The 22,189-nt window shown below is 42.8% G+C and overlaps 1 protein-coding gene across 2 annotated transcripts in view; it reads left to right on the top strand.

Annotated features, from left to right (window-relative positions):
- RBM47 (RNA binding motif protein 47) overlaps positions 1–20,483 on the top strand; it is a 156,417-nt gene extending 135,934 nt beyond the window's left edge. Inside the window, exons 5-8 of one of the 2 annotated variants that reach the window (XM_039226994.1) lie at positions 7,931–9,086; positions 9,970–10,173; positions 12,975–13,165; positions 18,098–20,483. In XM_039226994.1, coding sequence (XP_039082925.1) covers positions 7,961–9,086; positions 9,970–10,173; positions 12,975–13,165; positions 18,098–18,334 — 1,758 coding nt within the window. In that variant the 5' untranslated portion in view covers positions 7,931–7,960 and the 3' untranslated portion in view covers positions 18,335–20,483. Of the gene's footprint in view, positions 1–7,930; positions 9,087–9,966; positions 10,174–12,974; positions 13,166–18,097 lie in introns of both variants that reach the window. The other variant, XM_039226993.1, reaches the window with a different exon arrangement.
- Positions 20,484–22,189: the final 1,706 nt, after the last annotated feature.

The raw sequence follows: 22,189 nt of genomic DNA, 5'->3' as shown, positions 1-22,189 counted from the left end.
CCCAGTTGCACATTAATCTCAAGTACATGACATATGTGCATGCACACACACACGTGCGCACACACATCCCTTACAGCTGAGAACCAGAGTTAACTGGTAGTTTGGATAATTCTAGATTATATTCATGCTGTTTTTAATCCTGAGTAAAGACTGGTTGGCAAACTTTGGAAATATTTCCCAGTACAGTGGTATTCCTTGCCCTCTAAAATGTCCCAGTTCAAGGTTAACATCCTACTGAAACATACTCTGCACCACTCCTAAGAAGGGAATTTAAATCCCGATTTAAGTCTGCTATAAGTTGGAGTTAGCCCTGAAATTTTATTTTACCCTGACAAGCTCAAACTTGACCTAAAACAGAGGCAACAAAAATTGTAGCTAACAGTTCAGAATAATAGCTGGATTTGAAAGTATATTTTGCTCTGTTTTATATGCGAAACTGTGAATAAATGTTGCAGAAATATTGCCACATGGGTAAGCTAGCAGTCTTTGGCAAAGCCATCTTTATTGCGTACAAGGCTAGTGCGGTGGTGGCCGGGTCCCACCTCCGGGGACCTGGCATCTATGAGGATGACTGGACCTTTTGCATCCAGCGCAGCAAGTCTCTTCAGGCTCCTTCTGGAAAAGCCTCTGCAAATTGCTATAGCCAAAGTTTAGGTGAAAAGCAGGCTTACTCTTGGACGCCTGAGCCACATCGCCAGCGGAGAATCACACTGCCAGACAGCTTACCTGCTAAGAATGGAATCTGGGAGACTCTGATATGCCCATCCACGCCAGCACACACAGGCTAGGCTCCACATACTGACTGGTTCGAGGTTGGCTGGGATAACCTCTTGTTGCCCTATAAACAAAAGAATCCTACAAAAGAGCAAGAGTCTCACCTCAAATTCAAACATCTTTTTTTTTTTTTTTAACATTCAGATTTCTTCTAACATTTTTTGTGCACTTAGTGCTAGGTTCTGCACTAGGAGCTTTGTGTGGATTTCGTTCACTCCTTATGACAGCCCTGCGGTAAGAATCACGTACAGGCAGCTATGGTACACACTCTAAGCCAGACTGGCAGCGTTCAAATACCAGCTCTGATGCTCATGAACTGAGAATCTACTTAATCTCTCTGTGCCTCAGTTTCCTTGTCTATAAGGTAGAGATCTTAATAATATCCCATACAGACTTTGTGAGGATTGGAGTGAGTTAATACATGTATAGAGTTTAGCACGCTGCCTAGCACCTAATGGGCATTCAATAAATATTAGCTCTTATTGTCACCATTTTAAAGATGAGAATATTGAGGCTTTAGGAGGTTAAATGGCCTTTCCCTGGGGTTCACAACTAGTAAGCAGAGGAGCCAAGATTTGGCCCTAGGTCTCTGACTCCAGAGACTGTGCATTTATTCAGTAAGCTTGGTGGCCTAAATCAAGACTATCCAATCTATTTTATTATTTTTTGTTAAAATTTAAAAAAAATGTTTATTCATTTTTTGAGAGACATAGAGAGAGCATGAGCAGGGGAGGGGCAGAGAGAGAGGGAGACACAGAATCCAAAGCAGGCTCCAGGCTCTGAGCTTTCAGCACAGAGTCCACTGAGGGGCTCGAACTCAAAAACCGTAAGGTCATGACCTGAGCTGAAGTCAGACACCTCACTGAGCCACCCAGGTTCCCCATGCAGTTCTCTACTACAAGAAGAATCTTGTCATTCAGAAGATAGTATTTCTCACCATTCAGATACCCCTATCCTAAACACACAAATGCATATATCTATACTCCCACCCTTCTAAAGAGGGTATTCTAAATTAATTTTTTTTTTAAATGTTTTATTTATTTCTAGGAGAGAGAGAGACAGCGTGAGCAGGGGAGGGTCAGAGAGAGAGGGAGTCACAAACTGAAACAGGCTCCAGGCTCTGAGCTGGCAGTCAGCACAGAGCCCGACGCGGGGCTCGAACCCACGAACCGCGAGATCATGACCTAAGCGAAAGTCGGACGCTTAACCGACTAAGCCACCCAGGCGCCCCTAAATTAATTTTTTAAAGCACAATAATGACGTGGCTGAGTTTTTAACTTGAACTATAGCCTTATTAGAAACAAATTGTTAATATTGAGGTATAGCTCTTTTGAGGCAGTCTCTGGCCATTGAGCACAAATACAAAATGCCTTCATTCTCAACTTTTTAGGATTTGAAGGATAATTCTCTAATTCCATTAACTACAAGGTAGGCTCCATGAGAATGAGGTCCACCATATCTGGCATAGTAGGTGCTCAAAAAATATTTGTAGAATGAATGAAAAAATGAGCACAAACCCTTCTGTGTTGGTGTCTCTTAAGTTATTATTGTACACATAAAAGTGTTAGAGGCTGAGCCAGTCACCTTCACCAGATATCTCTTCTTCCAGGTCTCAGACATTTGACCACACACTTTAATTAAATGACAAACAACTTAGACTGAGAGAGGCAAAGACAGATCAAGAATACTGTCTGTAAGATATGTTAGAACTCGGGGCATGTGGATGACTCAGACAGTTAAGCATCTGACTCTGGTTTTGGCTCAGGTCATGATCTCACGGTTTTGTGAGTTTGAGCCCCGCATCGGGCTCTGTGCTGGCAGCAAGGAGCCTGCTTGGGATTCTCTCTCTCCCTGTCTCTTTCTGTCCCTCCCCCACCTGGGCTGCCTCTCCCAAAATAAATAAATGAACTTAAAAAAGGAGAATAAAATACGTTCGAACTTAAAAACTGGTCCTGAAATTAAGTCACTGTGCAGCATAGGAAGCTGAGGAAAAAGTGGCTGGTAATACGTAGCAATAGCAATCTATGCCACTTTCTCCCATCAATGTCCCCTACACATCTTTTAGAGCAGAAGTTAGTGAACATTCTATTTTATACCAAGCAAGACAGTATTTTAGGCCTTGGAAGCCATATAGTTTCTGAATGATTTGACCTGCCATCATACTGCAAAAGTAACCATAGATAATGTTTTTTTAAGGGTAATGGCTTTGTTCTGATAAAATTTTATTTACAAAAACAAATGGCAGGCTGTACTTGGCCCATGGCAAGTGTTTGCCATAGTTTGGTCTAAAGCGTGTCTAATTGGATTAAGTTAGGTGTTCTGTTCCATCTCTGAGAGAAGGGTCATATTAGCTGTATGGTGCCCCTTTTAAAGGCATTTAATAAATCCTGTATCTGTTTTGTGTATCTAAGCCCTTGGCCTTCAAAATTTATTGAGCAGCACACCATATAATTTATTTAACTCTATAGTATATTAGACATGAAAATAAGGAGAATGGAGTTAATAAACCATAAGATTTTCTTGAATGTGTTAAACCTACTCATTGTACCATTTTTTTAGCAGCCTCTAGTGAAATCCTAATTTTATGGGATCTTATTTTTTCCTTTTTTTTAATCTCTGAGCTTTCTAACTTTCAAGGTTTTTTTTCTTAATTGTGCCAAAATATACATAAGAAAATTAGCCATTTTAGCTATTTTTAAGTACACAGGTCAGTGGCATTAAGTACATTCATACTGTTGGGTAACCATCACCATCGTCCATCTCCAGAACTCTCTCATCATCCCTATCTGAAATTCCCTAAACAGCAAAGCTCCATTTTCCCCTGCCCCATCTCCCGGCAACCATGATTCTACTTTCTATCTCTGTGAATTTGCCTGTTCTAGGTACTTCATGTGATTGTAATCATACAATATTTGTCCTTTTGTATCTGGGTTCTTTTACCTCACCTAATGCCTTCACGGTGCATCCAAGTTGTAACATGTATTATAGTTTCCTTCCTTTTAAGGCCAAATAACATTCCACTCAGTATACATACCACATTTTGTTTGTCCTTTTATGCATCAATGGACATTTGAGTTGTTTTCCACCTTTTGGCTGCTGTGAATAATACTGTTTTAATCACTGGTGTACAAATTTCTGCTTGAGTCCTTGTTTTCAGGTTTTTTTGAGTATATAACCAGTAGTAGAATTGGTAGATCATATGATAATTCTGTGTTTCAGCTTCGGAGGTAGCACCATGCTGTTTCCACAGTAGCTGCACCATTTTACATTCCTACTAGCAATGCTAAAGCGTTCCAGTTTCTTCACATTCTTGCTAATGCTTATTTTGTGTTTTTAGTTTTTATTATAGCCGTGCTGGTAAACAAGTAGTATCTCACTGTGATTCTCATTTGTTTTTATGTCAATGTTTGTAGTTAATGTAAAAGACAGTAAATTTATTAGCTACTACATTAATCAATATCTGGTACAGATTAGATGTGTGTGTGCCTCTGTGTGTGTGTGTGTGTGTGTGTGTGTGTGCGCACGTGTGCGTGTGTGTAGATGCATATATTCCTCTCCTAAATCCAAAATTATGTGAGGTGGCTTCCAGGAACATGTAAACAAGAAGATGAATAACATAAATAGCTAAATTCATGACGTTGAGAATATAGAAGACTAAAAAAGAAAATGAAACTATAGCCAGAATTAGATCAACTTGAGACTGTGTTGTAAAATCTTAGACAGTTACTAAACGTGAAGTGACTTAATCCTGAACTTCCTAGTGACCAAAAGAAGAAGGGAAAGAGGGCCAGTAACATGATTCAATTACTCCAGATGATCAAAGCTTACAAAAAAGGCTTTTCTTGGCTCGTAGATGTAAGAAATAAGCTATAACTATTTTAAAAGAGGTGATTTTTATAAAAAGAAGCATTTATATTACTGACACCAGCAGATTTCAGACAAAAAGCAAACAAAAATTTTGGTAAAATTGATGGAGTTGCAACTGGAAATGACTCACATAGCCTGACCATTACCAGACTTTTGTTGGTGTAAAATCATAATTTCAAAGTACAATCCGTACTCTTCCTTCACAGAGTACAAAAGTACAGACTTCTCTTGGTGTAAAATCATAATTTCAGAGTACGAAGTCAACTCTGCATATCTTAGCAGAGCAATGGGGTCTTTTCCTTTGGATTTTAGTTAGTACTTTATATAGTACACGTAAGATCTTGAATTGCCTCTTACATGTTATATATGTTCTGGGGGTTCCTTTTCAAGTCACAAACCATAAACACATGTCCATAAACACATGTATTTGTACAAATAGTTTTCTTAAGAATATATCCTTATCTTCCTTTTGGAAGGAAAGGAAGAGCTTCATGTTCAAATCTGATATTGAAACTTCTGTATCAGTGTGAAACTACAGGAATGAATTATCATTTTCAAATTTATTACAGAAAAAAGACTTCATGACAAGTGGATATGTTGTCAAACCAGTCTTAACCATTTTAAAGGGCAAAAGAAATAAAAAATAAGAATAGAAGCCATATGAAACAGATTTTTTTAAAGAGCTTCTGAGAAAGGCAAAATTACCCTAAAATTGAAAGAACTGGTCTGAAGTTTTACCCAGAAGTTTGGATTAAAGACAGCAATAACAATGGACATTTCTTGAATGTTTACAGTGTTCTAGGTACAATTCAAAGCACTTTGCTTATACTAACTCACTTCTTCCTCTAAACTTAGTAATAACCTCATTATTCCCATTTTATAAGAGAAACTGAGGCATGGAGCAGCTAAGCATACTTGCTCCAATTCATACAACTAGGAAGTGTTAGAGCTGGGATTTACACACAGTCACCCAGTCTGGCTCCACTGGCCACACATTTACCCACTACACTATACTGCCCCTTGAGTTTACAGCAAATGAACCGAGGAAGAATTGCTTTAGCTGGCCAGCATATAAACACCTCAGATTTCTATTGTGTCCCTATAATTTCTTTTGTTTTGTTTTGTTTTTCTTTAGAAGATCAAACGTACTTTAACTATTCTTGAAATTTCCCTTAATATTCTTGTATACAATTCCTATTGGTAAACTTCTTAAAATAATGCTCCGGATTCCAGTTGAATGATGAAACCTTATGCAACTATTAAAATTTGTGTTTTTGCAAAGAGTTTTAAATATGTGGAGGAGGGGCGCCTAGGTGGCTCAGTTGGTTAAGCGTCTGACTCTTGACTTCAGCTCAGGTCATGATCTAAGGGTTCATGAGTTCAAGCCCTGATTCAGGCTCTGCGCTGACAGCACCGAGCCTGCTTGGGATCCTCTCTCTCCCTCTCTCGGCCCCTCCCCTGCTCATGCTCGCGCACGCGCGCGCTCTCTCTCTCTCTCTCAAAATAAATAAACTAAAAATAAAAAAAAAAAGAATGTGGGAGGAATGCTTATAAAGCAAAGCGGCAGGATGTAAATTTGTTGGAAGCCAAGTTCCACCCCCCAAAATCCCCCCTCAAAATAAAACTATTTTTAAAAAGATGGGAAAGTTCATTTGTGGCTATCATTGGGTAGGAATAATAGGAATGATTTCTTGTCCTGCTTTTCTTAATTTTCCACAAAATTTACCAGAATACTTTTATAGCCGAAAAAAATGAAATAAACTTCATTTTTAAAAGGCCAAGCAGAGCCGTTCTTTACAAAAGTATAGTACAATGCTTGTGATGATAATCTTATTGTATCATTTAAAATCATCTCCACTGGGGCGCCTGGGTGGCTCAGTCGGTTGGGCGTCTGACTTCGGCTCAGGTCATGATCTCACGTTTCGTGGGTTCGAGCCCCACATCGGGCTCTGTGCTGACAGCTAGCTCAGAGCCTGGAGCCTGTTTCAGATTCTGTGTCTCCCTCTCTCTCTGACCCTCCCCCGCTCATGCTGTCTCTATCTCCCTCTCAAAAATCAATAAAACATTTAAATAAAGAAATAAATGAAATAAATAAATGAAACAAATAAATAAATAAAATAATCTCCACAGAGCCCTGTGCTGGATGGGTAAAGGTGGCATGGTTTAGATTTGCACTATCATATGTGGCTATTTAATTTTAAGTTAATTAAAATGAAATAAAATTTATAACTCAGTTCAACAGTGACACTCGCCCCATTTTAGGTGCCCAGTAGCCACAGTGGCTAGTGACAGCTTTTCCATCCTCACAGAAAGTTCTGTTGCCCAGCACTGCTTCTAAAGACAGAACATGGAATCTGGAACCAAGTGACTTGGCATCAAGTCCTTCTAGGAGTTGACACTTGCTGTGTGAAATGGGCAATTTACTCAACCTCTCTGAGTCTATTTCCCCCCAGACAAATTAGGAGTAATAATAATATCACTTTCCATGTAAGAAGTTTAGGAAGGCCAAATAATGTGCACCTGACAGTTCTCCAAAAACAGTAGTGTGGCTTACCAGGTAGTAGCTGCTTCACAGGCCACCCAGTTGGAATTTAATCCAGCTCTTTGCGGACTGATTCCAAATCCATTAATGGTTCCTACCAAGACTTTTGCTGAAATGACACCATAAAAGTCAGACTTACAGGCTCTTACCACAGTTCCTAGACCAAGTCCTTGGCAATGTGGATGTTCCATTTCTTTCTTGTAAAAGCCTTCAGGTACACAGCTCTGTACCTGTCTCTTGTAATAACATTTCCTCAAAGTTTTCCTTAACAATGTCAATACATTGCTCTACTTCCATTCCTAAATGGAAAAGACTGTCTTAAAAAAGAAACCAAAGAAAGAGGCTGTGTGTACCAAGTAAACAAATGAGTTAAAATGCTGTAACTAAAAGGAAATCAATCTGAGTCGATGGTGTAGGAATTGGGCAAACGATGTTGCCATCTGCTGCAAGATGAGGTTTTCACTAACAATTACAACAGGTTTCCCTGTGCTTCAGAGCTGTTGGGGTACTGGTTAAGCGGAAGTACTTGCTTGTTCTGATTTTTTTTTTCCCCCGAGTCACTTCTGGTTTTTCCTGCAAAACAACTTGACTAATTTAGCTTCTTAGAGCCGCTGTATTTATTCCTCATCTAACCACCTGCGAGTGAAGCGTGGGTCTCGTGTGCCTTACGATCATGAAATAGGCAAGTTTTGGCTCAGCGCGGTGCAGACTCCACGCTCACCCCTCCCCCCCTTCTGCCTCCCGCAGGTCCCTTCCGCCGTGGATGCCTTTGACATTATGACCGCAGAGGATTCCACCGCAGCCATGAGCAGCGACTCGGCCGCCGCGGCCTCGGCCAAGGTGCCGGAGGGCGTGGCCGGCGCGCCCAACGAGGCGGCGCTGCTGGCGCTGATGGAGCGCACGGGCTACAGCATGGTGCAGGAGAACGGGCAGCGCAAGTACGGCGGCCCGCCGCCCGGCTGGGAGGGCCCGCACCCGCAGCGCGGCTGCGAGGTCTTCGTGGGCAAGATCCCGCGAGACGTCTACGAGGACGAGCTGGTGCCCGTGTTCGAGACGGTGGGCCGCATCTACGAGCTGCGCCTCATGATGGACTTCGACGGCAAGAACCGCGGCTACGCTTTCGTCATGTACTGCCACAAGAACGAGGCCAAGCGCGCCGTGCGCGAGCTCAACAACTACGAGATCCGCCCCGGTCGCCTGCTCGGCGTGTGCTGCAGCGTGGACAACTGCCGCCTCTTCATCGGCGGCATCCCCAAGATGAAGAAGCGCGAGGAGATCCTGGAGGAGATCGCCAAGGTCACCGAGGGCGTGCTCGACGTGATCGTCTACGCCAGCGCGGCCGACAAGATGAAGAACCGCGGCTTCGCCTTCGTGGAGTACGAGAGCCACCGCGCGGCCGCCATGGCTCGCCGCAAGCTCATGCCCGGCCGCATCCAGCTGTGGGGCCACCAGATCGCCGTGGACTGGGCCGAGCCCGAGATCGACGTGGACGAGGACGTGATGGAGACCGTGAAGATCCTCTACGTGCGCAACCTCATGATCGAGACCACAGAGGACACCATCAAGAAGAGCTTCGGCCAGTTCAACCCGGGCTGCGTGGAGCGCGTCAAGAAGATCCGCGACTACGCCTTCGTGCACTTCGCCAGCCGCGAGGACGCCGTGCATGCCATGAACAACCTCAACGGCACCGAGCTGGAGGGCTCGTGCCTCGAGGTGACGCTGGCCAAGCCCGTGGACAAGGAGCAGTACTCCCGCTACCAGAAGGCAGCCAAGGGCGGCGGCGCGGCGGAGGCGGCGGTGCAACAGCCCAGCTACGTGTACTCTTGCGACCCCTACACGCTGGCCTACTACGGCTACCCTTACAACGCGCTCATCGGGCCCAACAGAGACTACTTTGTAAAAGGTTAGTGGGGGCTGTACTGCTGGGGAGGCCCCCCGACAGCCACGTGGCCCCAGGCAACGTCAGGGGTGTTGTGGCTCTAGTTTGCTGAGCTGGTAGACAGGCCCATCTCCCCCACTCACCCACCCTCCTTTGGGTGTCACTTCCGGGGGTCTGTGTTTTGCTGGCACTTAGGGCGTTCACTCCCACAGCATTTTAGGAAATGCAGGTCATACTTACGTGTGGGGAGAGCGGTGAAATCAAGGGGCATGCATGCAGGCGCTTCTTGCATTCTACCTTTCCAGGATCTCCTGGTTTGGGGCTGGTCCACCTGTCTCTAGGTTAAAAGCTCCTTGTGAAATTAAATCTCTAGGATGTTGGGGCACACGAAGGACAGACAATGTCGTGGTGGTGGTGGTGGTGGTGGTGCTGTTTAAATCATTGGCTAGCGTGTAATGAAACCAAGCATTGCACCGGGAAACCAGTGGCTAGGTTATGGGTCCTGCTGTCATGAGATCAGCTCGCTCTGTGACTTTCATCAGTCCCTTTCACCTCCCTAGGCCAGTTTTCTCACACTTAAAATGAGGAAGGTGAACCAGCAGATCCCTTTCCAGATCTAACTTCTTTACAGTCTGTGAATGTTTTTCTGTATTGAAGTTGCACTTGCAGTCAGTCCTAGGAACTCATCGTGCAAGTTCATCTCTTGTGTTGAGCAGACATACTTTGGATACGAATCTAAGATGGAGTAGCATGTTTGAAGCATCTTATCAGCTCATCGAAGAGCAAAGGTGTAACTGCCTGCCATTTATGGCAAACAACTAAATGCCAAGAACCTTGAGTTGAGATCTGTTTCCTCTACAGTCGCTGCTGGTTGCTCATCATTTCTTTGTGTTGTTATTATAAGCAGGCAGCATAAGAGGCCGGGGTCGAGGCGCGGCTGGCAACAGAGCCCCAGGGCCCAGGGGTTCCTACCTCGGGGGATATTCAGCTGGCCGTGGTATATATAGCCGGTATCACGAAGGGAAAGGAAAGCAGCAAGAAAAAGGATATGAACTTGTACCGAATTTGGAAATCTCTGCCGTCAATCCAGTTGCCATTAAACCTGGTACAGGTTAGTATGAACCATAGGTAGAATGCATCAGCCTAAACCCCAGCCCTCTCTTTGAAGTGACCCCAGGCTCAACTCAGGCCCTTTCATTGCGCACGGGTTCCTCTTCTCAGAGGCAGTCAGGGATTAGGCAAGAGTGTGGCCTCCTGAGCCTTCTTAATGTGGAACTTAAGGGGGTGGTCTAGCTCTGACCATGTTTAAATCAAACTTACAAGTAGTGGGTTTTTCAAAGGGGTGCCACTTAGTCATTAGGCTTTTTCTCAGTCTGTGACCCAGTAGGCAGAGTTGGAGTGGTGGGGAGGGATGGACAAAGAAAATGGAAGACTAGGAGGTTCTTCTGTATCTTCTCCCAGCTCAAACTGTCTTCTCCTTACTCAAGCCTGTTGCTACACTAGCCGTCAGAAGCCAGAGGGTACAGATTATTGCCAGTTCTGAGAGTTGGTCGGAAGGTAGGAAATGTCCCTTCGGGAGCAAAAAACACAACTTGTCCCCTGTCATGGTCCTATAATAAACCAGAATACCTGGGAACAAGGCAGTGGTGAAACTTCGTGCAGCTGCTAGTTTCCTGGATTCTAATTTCCAGCATTCTGGATCAATGGATTGGAGGTGGGGACACTCAAGTAATTCAAGCCAGAGACCTTGAACTTTGCTTTCACCTCCAGGCCCCACAGACCAATCTGCCAGTGTTATTAGGGCCCATTGGTCATCAAACATGAGACTGATCATCTTTCTGATCCTCACTTGTAAGGATTTCCATTGTGAGAACATCATAGCATCAACTCCCTATTAGCACACAAGCATCCAAACATAAGGAAAATTTATTCATGGAGCATCAGAGCGATCCTCCTCTAGCTCTCTTCCTGGCTTCATGGAGGGTAGATTGAAGAGCACTTTGAGAGAATCCTCACCTTGAAGCTTATCTCCTCTTGATTTTCTGCTGGTCAAGGACTGTACAGTCCACCCCCTAGCTAAAAGAGAGTCAGAGAATCTATGTTTGGGGCATAGGTTAGCCCTGCCACATAGGGCTTAGAATGCATTTTCCCAGTAGAGCATCCTTTTGAAATAATCCAGGGATAATTTTTTTTGCCTAGGAAAAAAATGTTGCAGATTCTGCAGTCAAATGACTCCTCAGACTGGATTTCCTTATAAATACCATTGACATTATAAGCAATGTGAAACTGATCCCGTATCTCTCTGTAATGCCATAAAACAGCCTGGACACAATAGTTGTCATTTCTACTTGTTGGAAAAGGGACTCCTGTTGGCAGGTTGCGACAGCATAAGATTTAACTAGAGAAATGAACTCTTAAATCATCTTCAAGTGTATTGTGTCCTGCGGCCCGAGGTAGAAATTCCTGTGAGCAGGCAGCCTAAACAATCCAGAATTACTTAATACAGCCCCAGTGTAGCTTAAACTCATAATCACCTCTGGTCCCCATCTTCTGGGCTCTATTTCTGATTCATCCAGAAAATTAGAACTATATTTTAGGAGAAGCACCAGAGCAATGGTGGCGTATCTGGTCACAAGACCATTGATTGAAAGGCACGTGAAAGATTTCGTTAAGGTTTTAGATATATTTTATTGAAAGGCCACACCATTGTTTAGTCTGCAGTCATTTGTCTCTTTACCTTTTATCCAATCAGCTTGTATTAGAGCAAATATGCTTACAGTTATAGGAAAGACATAAAGGATACTTTGTGTATGTATTTTATATTCGTGCTTACCCTTCAACACACACACACCTACCACATACTCCTACAAACTCCTCCAAAACCAGGGCTAATATTTTTTCCTTCTTGCCTCTCTTTATCGTACATTGGTGTTCAGTAACTGCTGTCTGTTGAGCCTCTGGTCTAAATAGAGGCCTTTGGACTTTACTCACAGAAACACGTCTTTGAATTGGCAGGGCTCATCATAGAACCACTCTCCTATTTCACTAATATGAGCAGAAATTAGAAAGTGAGGGAATTTGCCATTTTCTATTCTGTATTTTTCCTTGAATCAGTAAGGCTGAAATCAGAAATAACAGAGTGCAGGTGTACACTGACCTCTGAGTTCTCGGAAGGAAACCCTCTCCAGCACCTGCTTCTTAAAATGTGAAAATGAGGGGTGCCTGGGTGGCTCAGTCAGTTAAGTGTCTGACTCTTGATTTCGGTTCAGGTCATGATCTCACATCATGGTTTGTGAGTTCAAGCCCCATGTTGGGCTCTGCCCTGACACTACAGAGCCTGTTTGGGAGTCTCTCTTGCTCACTTCACTGTCTCTGTCCCTCCCCTGCTTATTCTCACTCTCTCTCTCTCAAAATAAATAAATTAAAAAAAAATATTTTTAATGAGGAAGGGAAAGCGTGGCGGATCTGGTAATGGGCGAGGTGAGTGATGAGGGCCGACAGGCTCCATCTCCCACCTGGTGGGCCTCCGATCTCACTTCTCACCCTGAGCCTGCTGGCTTAGTCACAAGGCCCTTTCCTTTGCTGGACATCAAGAGCAAGATCCAAAATGAGAATTCTCTGTAGAAGCAGTAGTGGAAATTTTGGTGCAGAAACCGAACTCTGGACCTCCCTTCCGTTAGCATCTGTGGGTGGGCCCATCCGTACCCACGTGGATCCTTTTGCGAGGTGAACGGGGCGTATGTGCCAGCGGCCCTCTCTTCCTCTCGGGTGGCACCTTGTTACCTGTGCTAAGAGAGCATTCATTAGTTGGGGGAGGCCCATGACCGCTAAACTTGGGTTTGAAAAACACCAAGAAAGTGACAGATCTTTCTCGGGGACTTTCAAGTGATGTGCATTTCCTTTCTCTTACAGTAGCCATCCCTGCCATTGGGGCCCAGTATTCCGTATTTCAGGCCGCCCCAGCCCCTAAAATAATCGAAGATGGCAAAATCCACACAATGGAGCACATGATCAGCCCCATCGCGGTGCAGCCAGACCCAGCCAGCGCCGCCGCGGCCGCGGCCGCCGTCATTCCTGCCGTGTCAACGCCGCCACCTTTCCAGGTAGAGCTCTTGCTGTAGTCATTGTCATTTGTGTGAGAGGCCTCTCTTTATCACAGGTTCATTGACTGTTCAACAGGAGAGGTTGCTGTGTGCCGAGCCCTCTGATGAAGTATGGGATTGGGTGACAGAAAAAATGTTTACTATAAATCATGACAGGACAGCAAAGTTTGAAATAATAATTATACTGCCCTAATAGTATGCCTGTATGAAAGACGGGAAGCAGAGTGCAGAAATGACACGTGTAATTCTTCACAGTGTCATAATATTGTGCATACAATATTATGATGGTGGGTAATTTTTAACTCCTGTTACTACTATTAAGGCGCTGACTTGCAAAGCCTGGGGAGATAGCTCACATTTTCACTTGCCAAATTGCAGTTCACTGCTGATTTTTTTTAAGTTCTCTCTCCCCCCTCCCCCCCGTACCCCCCTGTCCACCGTATATGAATATTTAGACCTCTGTATCCACACACAGGTATGTAAGTGTGTGTGCATGGAGAGAGAAATACCTTAGAAGGGCTCCTGGTGGCTCAGTAGGTTAAGCATCGACTCTTGATTTTCACTCAGGTCATGATCTCCTGGTTTGTGGTTCGTGATCTTTTACATGGGGCTCCTCATTGGCAGCATGGAACCTCCTTAGGATACTCTTTCTGTCTCTGTCCCCCCTCCCCCCCCCAATAAATAAATAAATAAACTTAAAAAAAAAATCTGTAGAAATGTAGATATATAAAACTTCACAGGGTCACCTGGGTGGCTCAGTCAGTTAAGCATCTGACTTCAGCTCAAGCTACGATCTTGTGGTTCATGAGTTCAAGTCCCGCATCAGGCTCTGCTGACAGCTCAGAGCCTGGAAACTGCTTTGGATTCTGTCTCCCTTGTTCTTTGCCCCTCCCCCATTCATTCATTCTCTCTCTCTCTGTCTGTCTCTTTCTCTCTCTCTGTCTCTCTCTCAAAACTAAATAAAAATATTTTTTAAACAATAATAAAAAAAATAAAACCTTACAAAATCTACCCTTAATCCTCTCCTCCAACCTGATCCAACTATTCCCACTCCTCCCTGTCCCGTCTTCCCGTTCCAGCCTCCTTCCCCACCTTTGCTCATAGGTCTCTTCTCTGTGGTCTCTTCAGCCCCGTGTCTCCTGTAGAATCTTTCCCAAACACCTAGGCTTGGAAATCGCCTCTCTTGTTTCTCATTACCCACATTGTTACTTGGCATATGACTACCAGTATGTTCTGTCTCCTCTAGACCAAGAGCTACATCTTCATTTCTTTTTACCTTCAGTGCATAGCACATAGGGAATACCTATAGGTGATAATGTCATTCATCCAAACAACAAAAACATCGTGTTAAAGCTACTTTTTGTGAGGCAGTAAATCTCCAATACCTTATCATTCCACAAGCATAGATCGTCAGGCTTGGGGTCTCTTACCTAACTGGATAAGAACTATCCAGGGGGTATGTTTAAAAAGCAGATTCTTAGGGGCACCTGTGTGGCTCAGTTGGTTAAGCATTTGACTCTTGGTTTCGGCTCAGGTCATGATCTCATGCTTCATAGGTTCGAGCCCTGTATCAGGCTCGGTGCTGTGAGCACAGGATTCTCTGCTTGCGATTCTGTCTCTTCCTTCTCTCTGCCCCTCCCCTGCTCAAGTTGTGTGGGTATTCTCTCGCTCCAAATTAATGAATAAACTTGAAAACAAAAACAGAAAACAGAGTTCTTAGACTCCAACCCCAGAAGTTATCTAATGAGCAGAACTGGGCTGGGGTTCTAGAATCTGTGTTTTGTATAGATGCCTCAGCAATGCCAAAACAGAGCCACGCTTGCCTGCCACCGCACTATGATGCTGTTTATTTGCTTTTACCCTCTCTGTGCACCAGTCTGGACTGTGTTATTTCAGAAGGGGTCACGCCCGCTGAAATGTATTCATCTACCAATGTATCCTTAAGTATTATTCTAGTCTGGACTTCCTAAAGCCAAAAAAAAAGGAATAGGTTGTAAATGACTCCCACTATAAAATGGCCACCAAGTATAGCTACCTTTTGTGAACTCACTATAAATATCTAGAGTAACCTACAAACAATACTTAGTGGAATTCTAATCATTTCTGATTTCTCTTTCCTAAAAAATTTCTGAGCTTTTGTCCTTGGTGCATAGTGTCCCAAATTCCAGTTCTTGGAATTCCAGCTCTAGATCACAGGCTGTTTCTGTCTTGTATCAGTCTGCACTGAATGTTGCCATCCGGGTTTTTGTTCAGAGTCTTTGCTTATGACTTGGTTCAGTGTACAGTCATCAGTTGATTCCAGTGGAGATTTTTTTCCTCCTTAATAATGTCCTGCAGAATGCCTGTAGCTACTTACTTGGGGAAGCCCAGGGGTGACTTTGAGTGTGTGTGCTTCTTGGTGTTCACCCACCGATCTGGATCCTCCATCGCAGTTCTCTGACCTGGGTCCTCTCAGTGTTCAGCTGTGCCTTGCCTGTAATCTCTGCCAAATTGCAGCAGAGGAAGGAGCATTTTAAGCACTACTGATTGGTGAATAGAACACCTTTCTGACTGGAGCCACAGTAGAAATCTGTTCCCAGCATTACTTCCAGAACCTTCAGGTGGAACACTTTTCATTTGTACGCCTCTGTCTGCACGTGCTTAGGGATGTTCCTGTTGAGCCATTTTATATTTTTAATTTCATATAGCCTTTACAAGTAATTTTTTAAAAAACGTTTGCTGGCATAAACAGTCACTTTATCAAATTTATTTCTCAAAGTGTCCTCAGTCTTCAGAAATGTACGTATAAGTAGAACAAGGATAACTCTTCCTCTTGATGGGGCCTTTTCCTCTCCTCCCCCACCCCCAACATCCCCTGCTCAACCCAGCCACTCCCAGGCGTTAGGGGCTGGACTGTAGCACCTGGAGAGGTTTTCTCAGATTTCTCCTTCGCTGCTATTGTGTCCCTGTATGCATTTGTCACTGAATAAATGTCCACACATTTGTAAAAACTTGCTTTTTTTGTGTCTTGCTGTAAACCACAGTCTTCCCAATTCTGAATTTTCTCTCTGGTTATGAAGCATTGCCAATGAGATAGCCATTGTTAACGTGACGTAGGAGACCAGATAATATAGGGCTAATAGTGCTGGCTCCAGAGTCCTACATTCCAGTGCTTAAAAGCTTTGTCACCTGGTGCAAGTCATTTAACACATCCAGACCTCTCCGTATAATCACAGTACCAGCTTCATTGGTGGTTGTGATGATTTCACGAGGTCATACAAATAAGGAATTTAGAATAGTGCCTAGCATACCATAGTCTCTCTGTTATTATTATCATTGTTATAATTATTATTTTGGTTACAGTTGGCAAAATGGCTCTCAGATGGTGAATTTCCTTTGAACATAATTTTGTGACTCTCATTTGGAGATTTTATATAGGAATGATAACTAATTCCCTTATGAAAATCCAAGAAGAAATAATTTTTAAAATAGAATCCTGCATTTCATCTCTCCTGAATTGTTTATTCTGTAGACGCATTAAAACATATAGGCAATTGCAGCATTGACTATAGGACATTCTCAGGAACATAAGGGACACTAGGTATTTTATTAAATGTGTGTTTTATTTGACCACAAATCCCCTTTTTCATAAAGCATCTCACAGAACTAGCTTCATAGCAAACCCTTTGGGAAATACTGAACCACAGTCTTCACTCTCTACCCCTATCTGTTGTGAAAACGGCATGTTACACTTTCAAGTAGAGAGGAGCAAGTAGTGGGGACTTTTCTGGAGCTAGTGGTTGGATACCCCAGTGAGGCAGCTTTAGTTAGCTTGCCTTTCCCCCACTTCTTCTCCTGTGGATACTCCTCGTTATCCTTCAAAACTCAGCTCAAATGTCTCTACTTCTGGGCTGATTTCTCAAACTTCCCAAGTTTGTCGGTTCCTTTTCTAAGCTTCCACAATCATTTGGGCACAGTTGGCCCTTGAACAACACAAGGGTTAGGTCTGCCAACCCCCCACGCAGTTGTAAATCCATGATTGGCTTTTGACTCCACTAAACCATAACTACTAACAGGCTACTGCTTGGCTAGAGGCTTACTGATAACATAAACATATATGTCAATAAAACATACATATACGTATCACAATAAAACATACGTTATATGTATACGTTCTGTATTCTCACAATAAAGTAAGCTAAAGAAAAGAAAACATTATTAAGAAAATCACAGGGAAGAGAAAATACATTTACAGTACTGTGCTGAATTTATTGGAAAAAGTCTGCCTGTAAGTGGACCCACTCAGTTCAAACCCATGTCCTTCAAGGGTCAACTGTGTATATAGTGGTGTCATAGCTTAGGTTGAAAACATCAGTTGCATTTGCCAAAAATTGTAGAGAGTTGCAGGGTTCTTTTAGGTCACAGCTTAAAAAGCTGCCCCTTCGGAGATCTATACAGTTGGTTCCATAACTTGTCACTGTCTGTTTTCCTCTCTGTTTTTGAAGCATCTTGTTCCTTCAGTTAAATAAGAGTTGAGGCAGCTGGCATATACTCCAAGGAAAATATTTTTAATTACAGTGAGACCAACTGAGCGAAGGGTAGATTCTCTACTCCCTTTGCCAGCTTGCTCATGCTGATGGAGAGGAATGACAAGTAGAAGACTTTCACTTGTAACTACATTTTGAGCAGTTGAATTTGGATGAGCCTTGGAGGACAGAATTCCAGCTTACATTGATGGCTCCTACCACCTTCCCGTACAGCAATTATGTGCTCTACCCCTCTGCCTTCCTTTCCCGCCCCCACCCCGAGAATGAAAACCTTTGCTTTTACCTCTTCCTACTCCTGACTCCTCGGAACTGAAAGAATGAATGAAGCCATGGAAGGAATGGGTGGTTAAATGGCATAGGCACCTGCTCACAGTCAGTAAGAATCCTTCCTGTCTCTCCTCCTCAGGGCCGCCCAATAACTCCAGTGTACACGGTGGCTCCAAACATTCAGAGAATTCCCACTGCCGGGATCTACGGGGCCAGTTACGTTCCATTTGCTGCTCCAGCCACGGCCACTATCGCCACACTACAAAAGAATGCGGCCGCCGCCGCCGTCTACGGAGGCTACGCGGGCTACATACCTCAGGCCTTTCCCGCCGCTGCTATCCAGGTGCCCATCCACGACGTCTACCAGACATACTGATACTGGTGAGGAGAGTGGAGACAGACCACGAACTACCCCTGAAGGAACACTTTACTATTTATGAAGAAAGAACGTGCGGGATTAGCACACCTATGAAACCTGAAAGTGAAGAATGTTATCAGATGTCATACTGAAATATTTTATATTCATGAAGTTTTCACTAGTTTTTTTTTAAGACTATTTTCAAGTTAGCAGCCTGTGTTCATACATTTCTAAGAGACTTGCAACGGTTCGTGCCTTAATACCATCTCTTAAAAATTTGTAACTGTAGTACATTTGTATAGAGGTTTTTGTTTTTTGTATTTTTAAGGATATATTTTCAGTATGAAGGTTATTTTCTTAACTTCTGCACTCCAGAGATTTCTATTTTGTTTGTAGTACCTTCAATAATATATCAGCTATATATGGAAAAGCACACTTGAGCAGCTAGGGAACTATTTTGAAGAGTATATTCAATATTTAAAGATACAAACGATAGTGCTTTAAAATACTACATAAGATGTTATTTTAAAAGTTATACTGGAAAGTGCAATTTTAAAGTGAGTAAAATCTCTGTTTCAGCTGGCATTAAGGGTTGACGGTGTTACCATCCGTTCTCTAGGACAGTTTTTTGTGTTTCTCTCTTTTTTTTTCTTAAGGAATTAAACACTCGATCTCTCCTTAAGCCCATGTTGAAAAGACTTGTCACACTTCTGAGTCCAAACACTGGAAAGCTCTCACCTGCCACCATCACCCTGGAGCCTGCTCATCCTCCATTTGTCTTTCCCTTCCCACGCCCCTACTCATTCCTTCCTCCTGTCCCCAGCCCCACCTCCGAGTCTGGCAAGTCTAGGGCAAAATGAATTACTCTGATAGAGAGAACGTTGATGGATGGCTTTTATACTTCTACCTGGGTTTTTTTTGAGGGGGGAGTTGTTGTGGGTTTTTTTGTTCTATTTTGGTTGGGGAAGGTATTTTCAATAGCAGAGTATGCATAAGCACAAGGTGTTCGTAGTTTCCATTAAGATATCTTTGCAGAGCTATTTAATTGTCTTCTATAAAACCTTAATTCCTTTTCTAATGCTTTTATTTTATTCGTTTTTTTGAAGTATGAATTTGTAGAGACCATGAATGTCATTGTAGACAAGGCCCCCAAAGACTCTTGTCACAGAAGGTTAAATGCTTCTAGTTGCTTATATCATGTTTCATTGCAAAACGTCTGTGGTTGTCAAGGGTGTTGGAAACATTATGTTTATTGAGCAGGGCTTTCCTCCGTAGCTGCACGTGCGTGTGGCCGGTGAACTGAATTGGGGCAAACACATCCAGGAGGAAGAGGAGAGACCTGGAGGAGTTAAAACATAGTTTGTAAATAATCTCTTAATGCTGGTTTTTAGTTTAATGCAAAATGAAACCATTTTATTTCAATGTTCTTAAAGGTTGTTGTTTTATTAGGAAGTAAATGTATTGTTGCAGTGTTGTGCCTGTTTCAAGGCTTGTGTTTAGCAGAGTGAATGTAAAATACAGTAAAATGTTAAGATTGTCATATGCTTTAGGAAATGCATCAACTTGGAACTTTTTTTAAAGGCTCCATCAAGGAATTGAGGTGTGCAATAGGGAGCAAGTACACATTTGTGTTTTTATGTCCCATTAGAGATCTATAAAATCTTTCCACTCAATTTTTGCTGATGGCTGAATTCTTATTTATGGATTAAGAATAGGATCGTGCCTTTAGCAACTATTGTAGTTTTGTTTTCAATTTTAAATTAAGAGATTCCCAAATGCCTCTTTTCCCCCCTCATTTTAGGGTGGGATGAAATTTTTATATATAAGTAATATTTATTTAACTATTCTGTAAAATTATTGAGTGCCTGCAAAGGCCTTTAAACATTTCTAACATTCATTTCCCGCCATTCTTAGATGACATAAATAATTGTGCAATGTTCCTGATGATGTACCCAGCAAGCTGCATCCAAACTCAAATCTGTTGGAATGAGTAATGTAACAAAATGCAATTTGGATCAGATTCTCATCCCTTGACTTTGTGGGAAAGAAGTACTGTCCTTCCAATGAAGAACTGTCACAAAGCTTCACTGGATGAGACTCTGGCCCAGCAGTCTTACTGTATTTTACATATGCCTGTCAATTATTTGCGCAAAAAAAAAAGAAAAAAATGATGTCTTAACATTGCAACTACCAAACTACCTTAAAAACAAATGTTGGTGAGCCTCCTATATGGTCTGTCTGTTTCTGTTTCAAAACCATTTCAGATACACTACTGAGGTAAGTTTATAACTTGAAATGTGAACTTTTTTTTTTAGGGTTAAGAACAAACTATATAAATGTTTTAAAAAAAAGCTTTAGTGTTCTCTGTTTCAAACATGCTAGCAATTTAGTTCTCTTTAGTTGCTTTGTATTTGAAAAGCTTTTAAATTTATTTAGGTTTGCTCCATTTACAATACATTCTTAGGATGTATGTAGTAAATAAAGCTTTCTTTAAAGCAATTTCCAGAATTTATTTTAAATTGTGTTTTCTTTATACTGATTTGGCCCTAACAAAATTAGAGGAAGCTTTACAGCGTAGAAGGAAGCAACTACTTCAGTATTTTCAGCTGGCGAAACCGGCAAGTTACTGTCATGTCTTTGCCTTGGAATTGCCATCGAAGATGGGTTGCGTAGTAAAATCGTGAGTTATCAGTGTCTTCAAACTTGAGCTTAGGTGATTGAAGGTTAAGCACCCAACTTCTGCTCAACGTGTAGACTGGAATAGGATGTGACAACGCCTGCCACTGCTGTCAGTACTGATGTTTATGATTCCAAGAGCTTTACACTCAGACCTCTAAATGGAGGTGACGTTGGGTTTATCTAGTGGTCTTGTGAAAGTGCCGGATGACCTGAATGTCCGTCACTGCATTGGAAACCAAAGTCTTGTGTTCCTCATTTTCACAACGCATAGCAGGGTTAGCAGAACCCTTCCTTCCCTTTTCTCCAGAGAGCATCACTGACTTCAGACAATATCACCAGCAAAGCCAATCAAATGATTCAAGGGAAAGTGATGGGCTGCCAATGGAATTACTTCTAAAATTTGCCCCACGTGGCTTTGCCATTGATGAAGAATTTTACATTCTTTGTCTTGAGCAATCTGGGTTGTGGCCTCCCTTACCACCTTTCCTGAAACAGTAACTTCTTGCTTCCTCTTAAAAAGATAAAGGTTTTTTTTAGAGGCAAGAGGGGCCAGGAGACTTCCCAAGATGACAAATCATTAGGCAGTGTTTTCAAGGATAACAAGATCTGCGGATTCCTTTTTATTCTAAGAGAAGAGTACAGACGCCCTTCAAATTGCAGAATCAGAGTTTGATCTCATTTAAAAAAGAACAATCATACAAAATAGGCATTATGTCTCCACTAGGTGCCAGAGTCTGTTCTAGGTGTGACAGGCATGAACAAACCCACAAAATCTTGCACAAGTAGAGCTTACATTCCAGTGGGAGAACATAGACATTTTCAGCAGATAAGCAACATGTTGGGTAGGGACAAATGCTATGATTATGTGACCCATTAGGCTCTTTGGCTCCCATAATCTCGGGGGGGACCTCACAATAACTCAGAGTAAGTCGGCAGGTCAGGCAGTGTGACTGGCCAAGCTCACACAGCTGGTAAGAACCTGGACTGAAATCTGCTCAGATCCCAAGTACCAGATTTTTTCTGATAACACGCTGACCCTGGAAATGGATAAAAAACAGTCATGGCGATGACCTTCTTCAGATTTTCTACAAGTGCAGTTTTTGGTAGGGTTCTAATGTTTGCATATGCGACCTCTCTTCTTGGATGGGGACTGGAAAGCAGAATGGAAGACCTAGCCACTCTAAGTGGAGCTGC

Source organism: Hyaena hyaena, unplaced genomic scaffold (genome assembly GCF_003009895.1).
Source record: "Hyaena hyaena isolate Hyena2069 unplaced genomic scaffold, ASM300989v1 scaffold_24, whole genome shotgun sequence".
Lineage (NCBI taxonomy): Eukaryota > Metazoa > Chordata > Mammalia > Carnivora > Hyaenidae > Hyaena > Hyaena hyaena.
The sequence above is the reverse complement of the archived record's forward strand: the minus strand, read 5'-3'. Positions and strand labels throughout refer to the sequence as shown.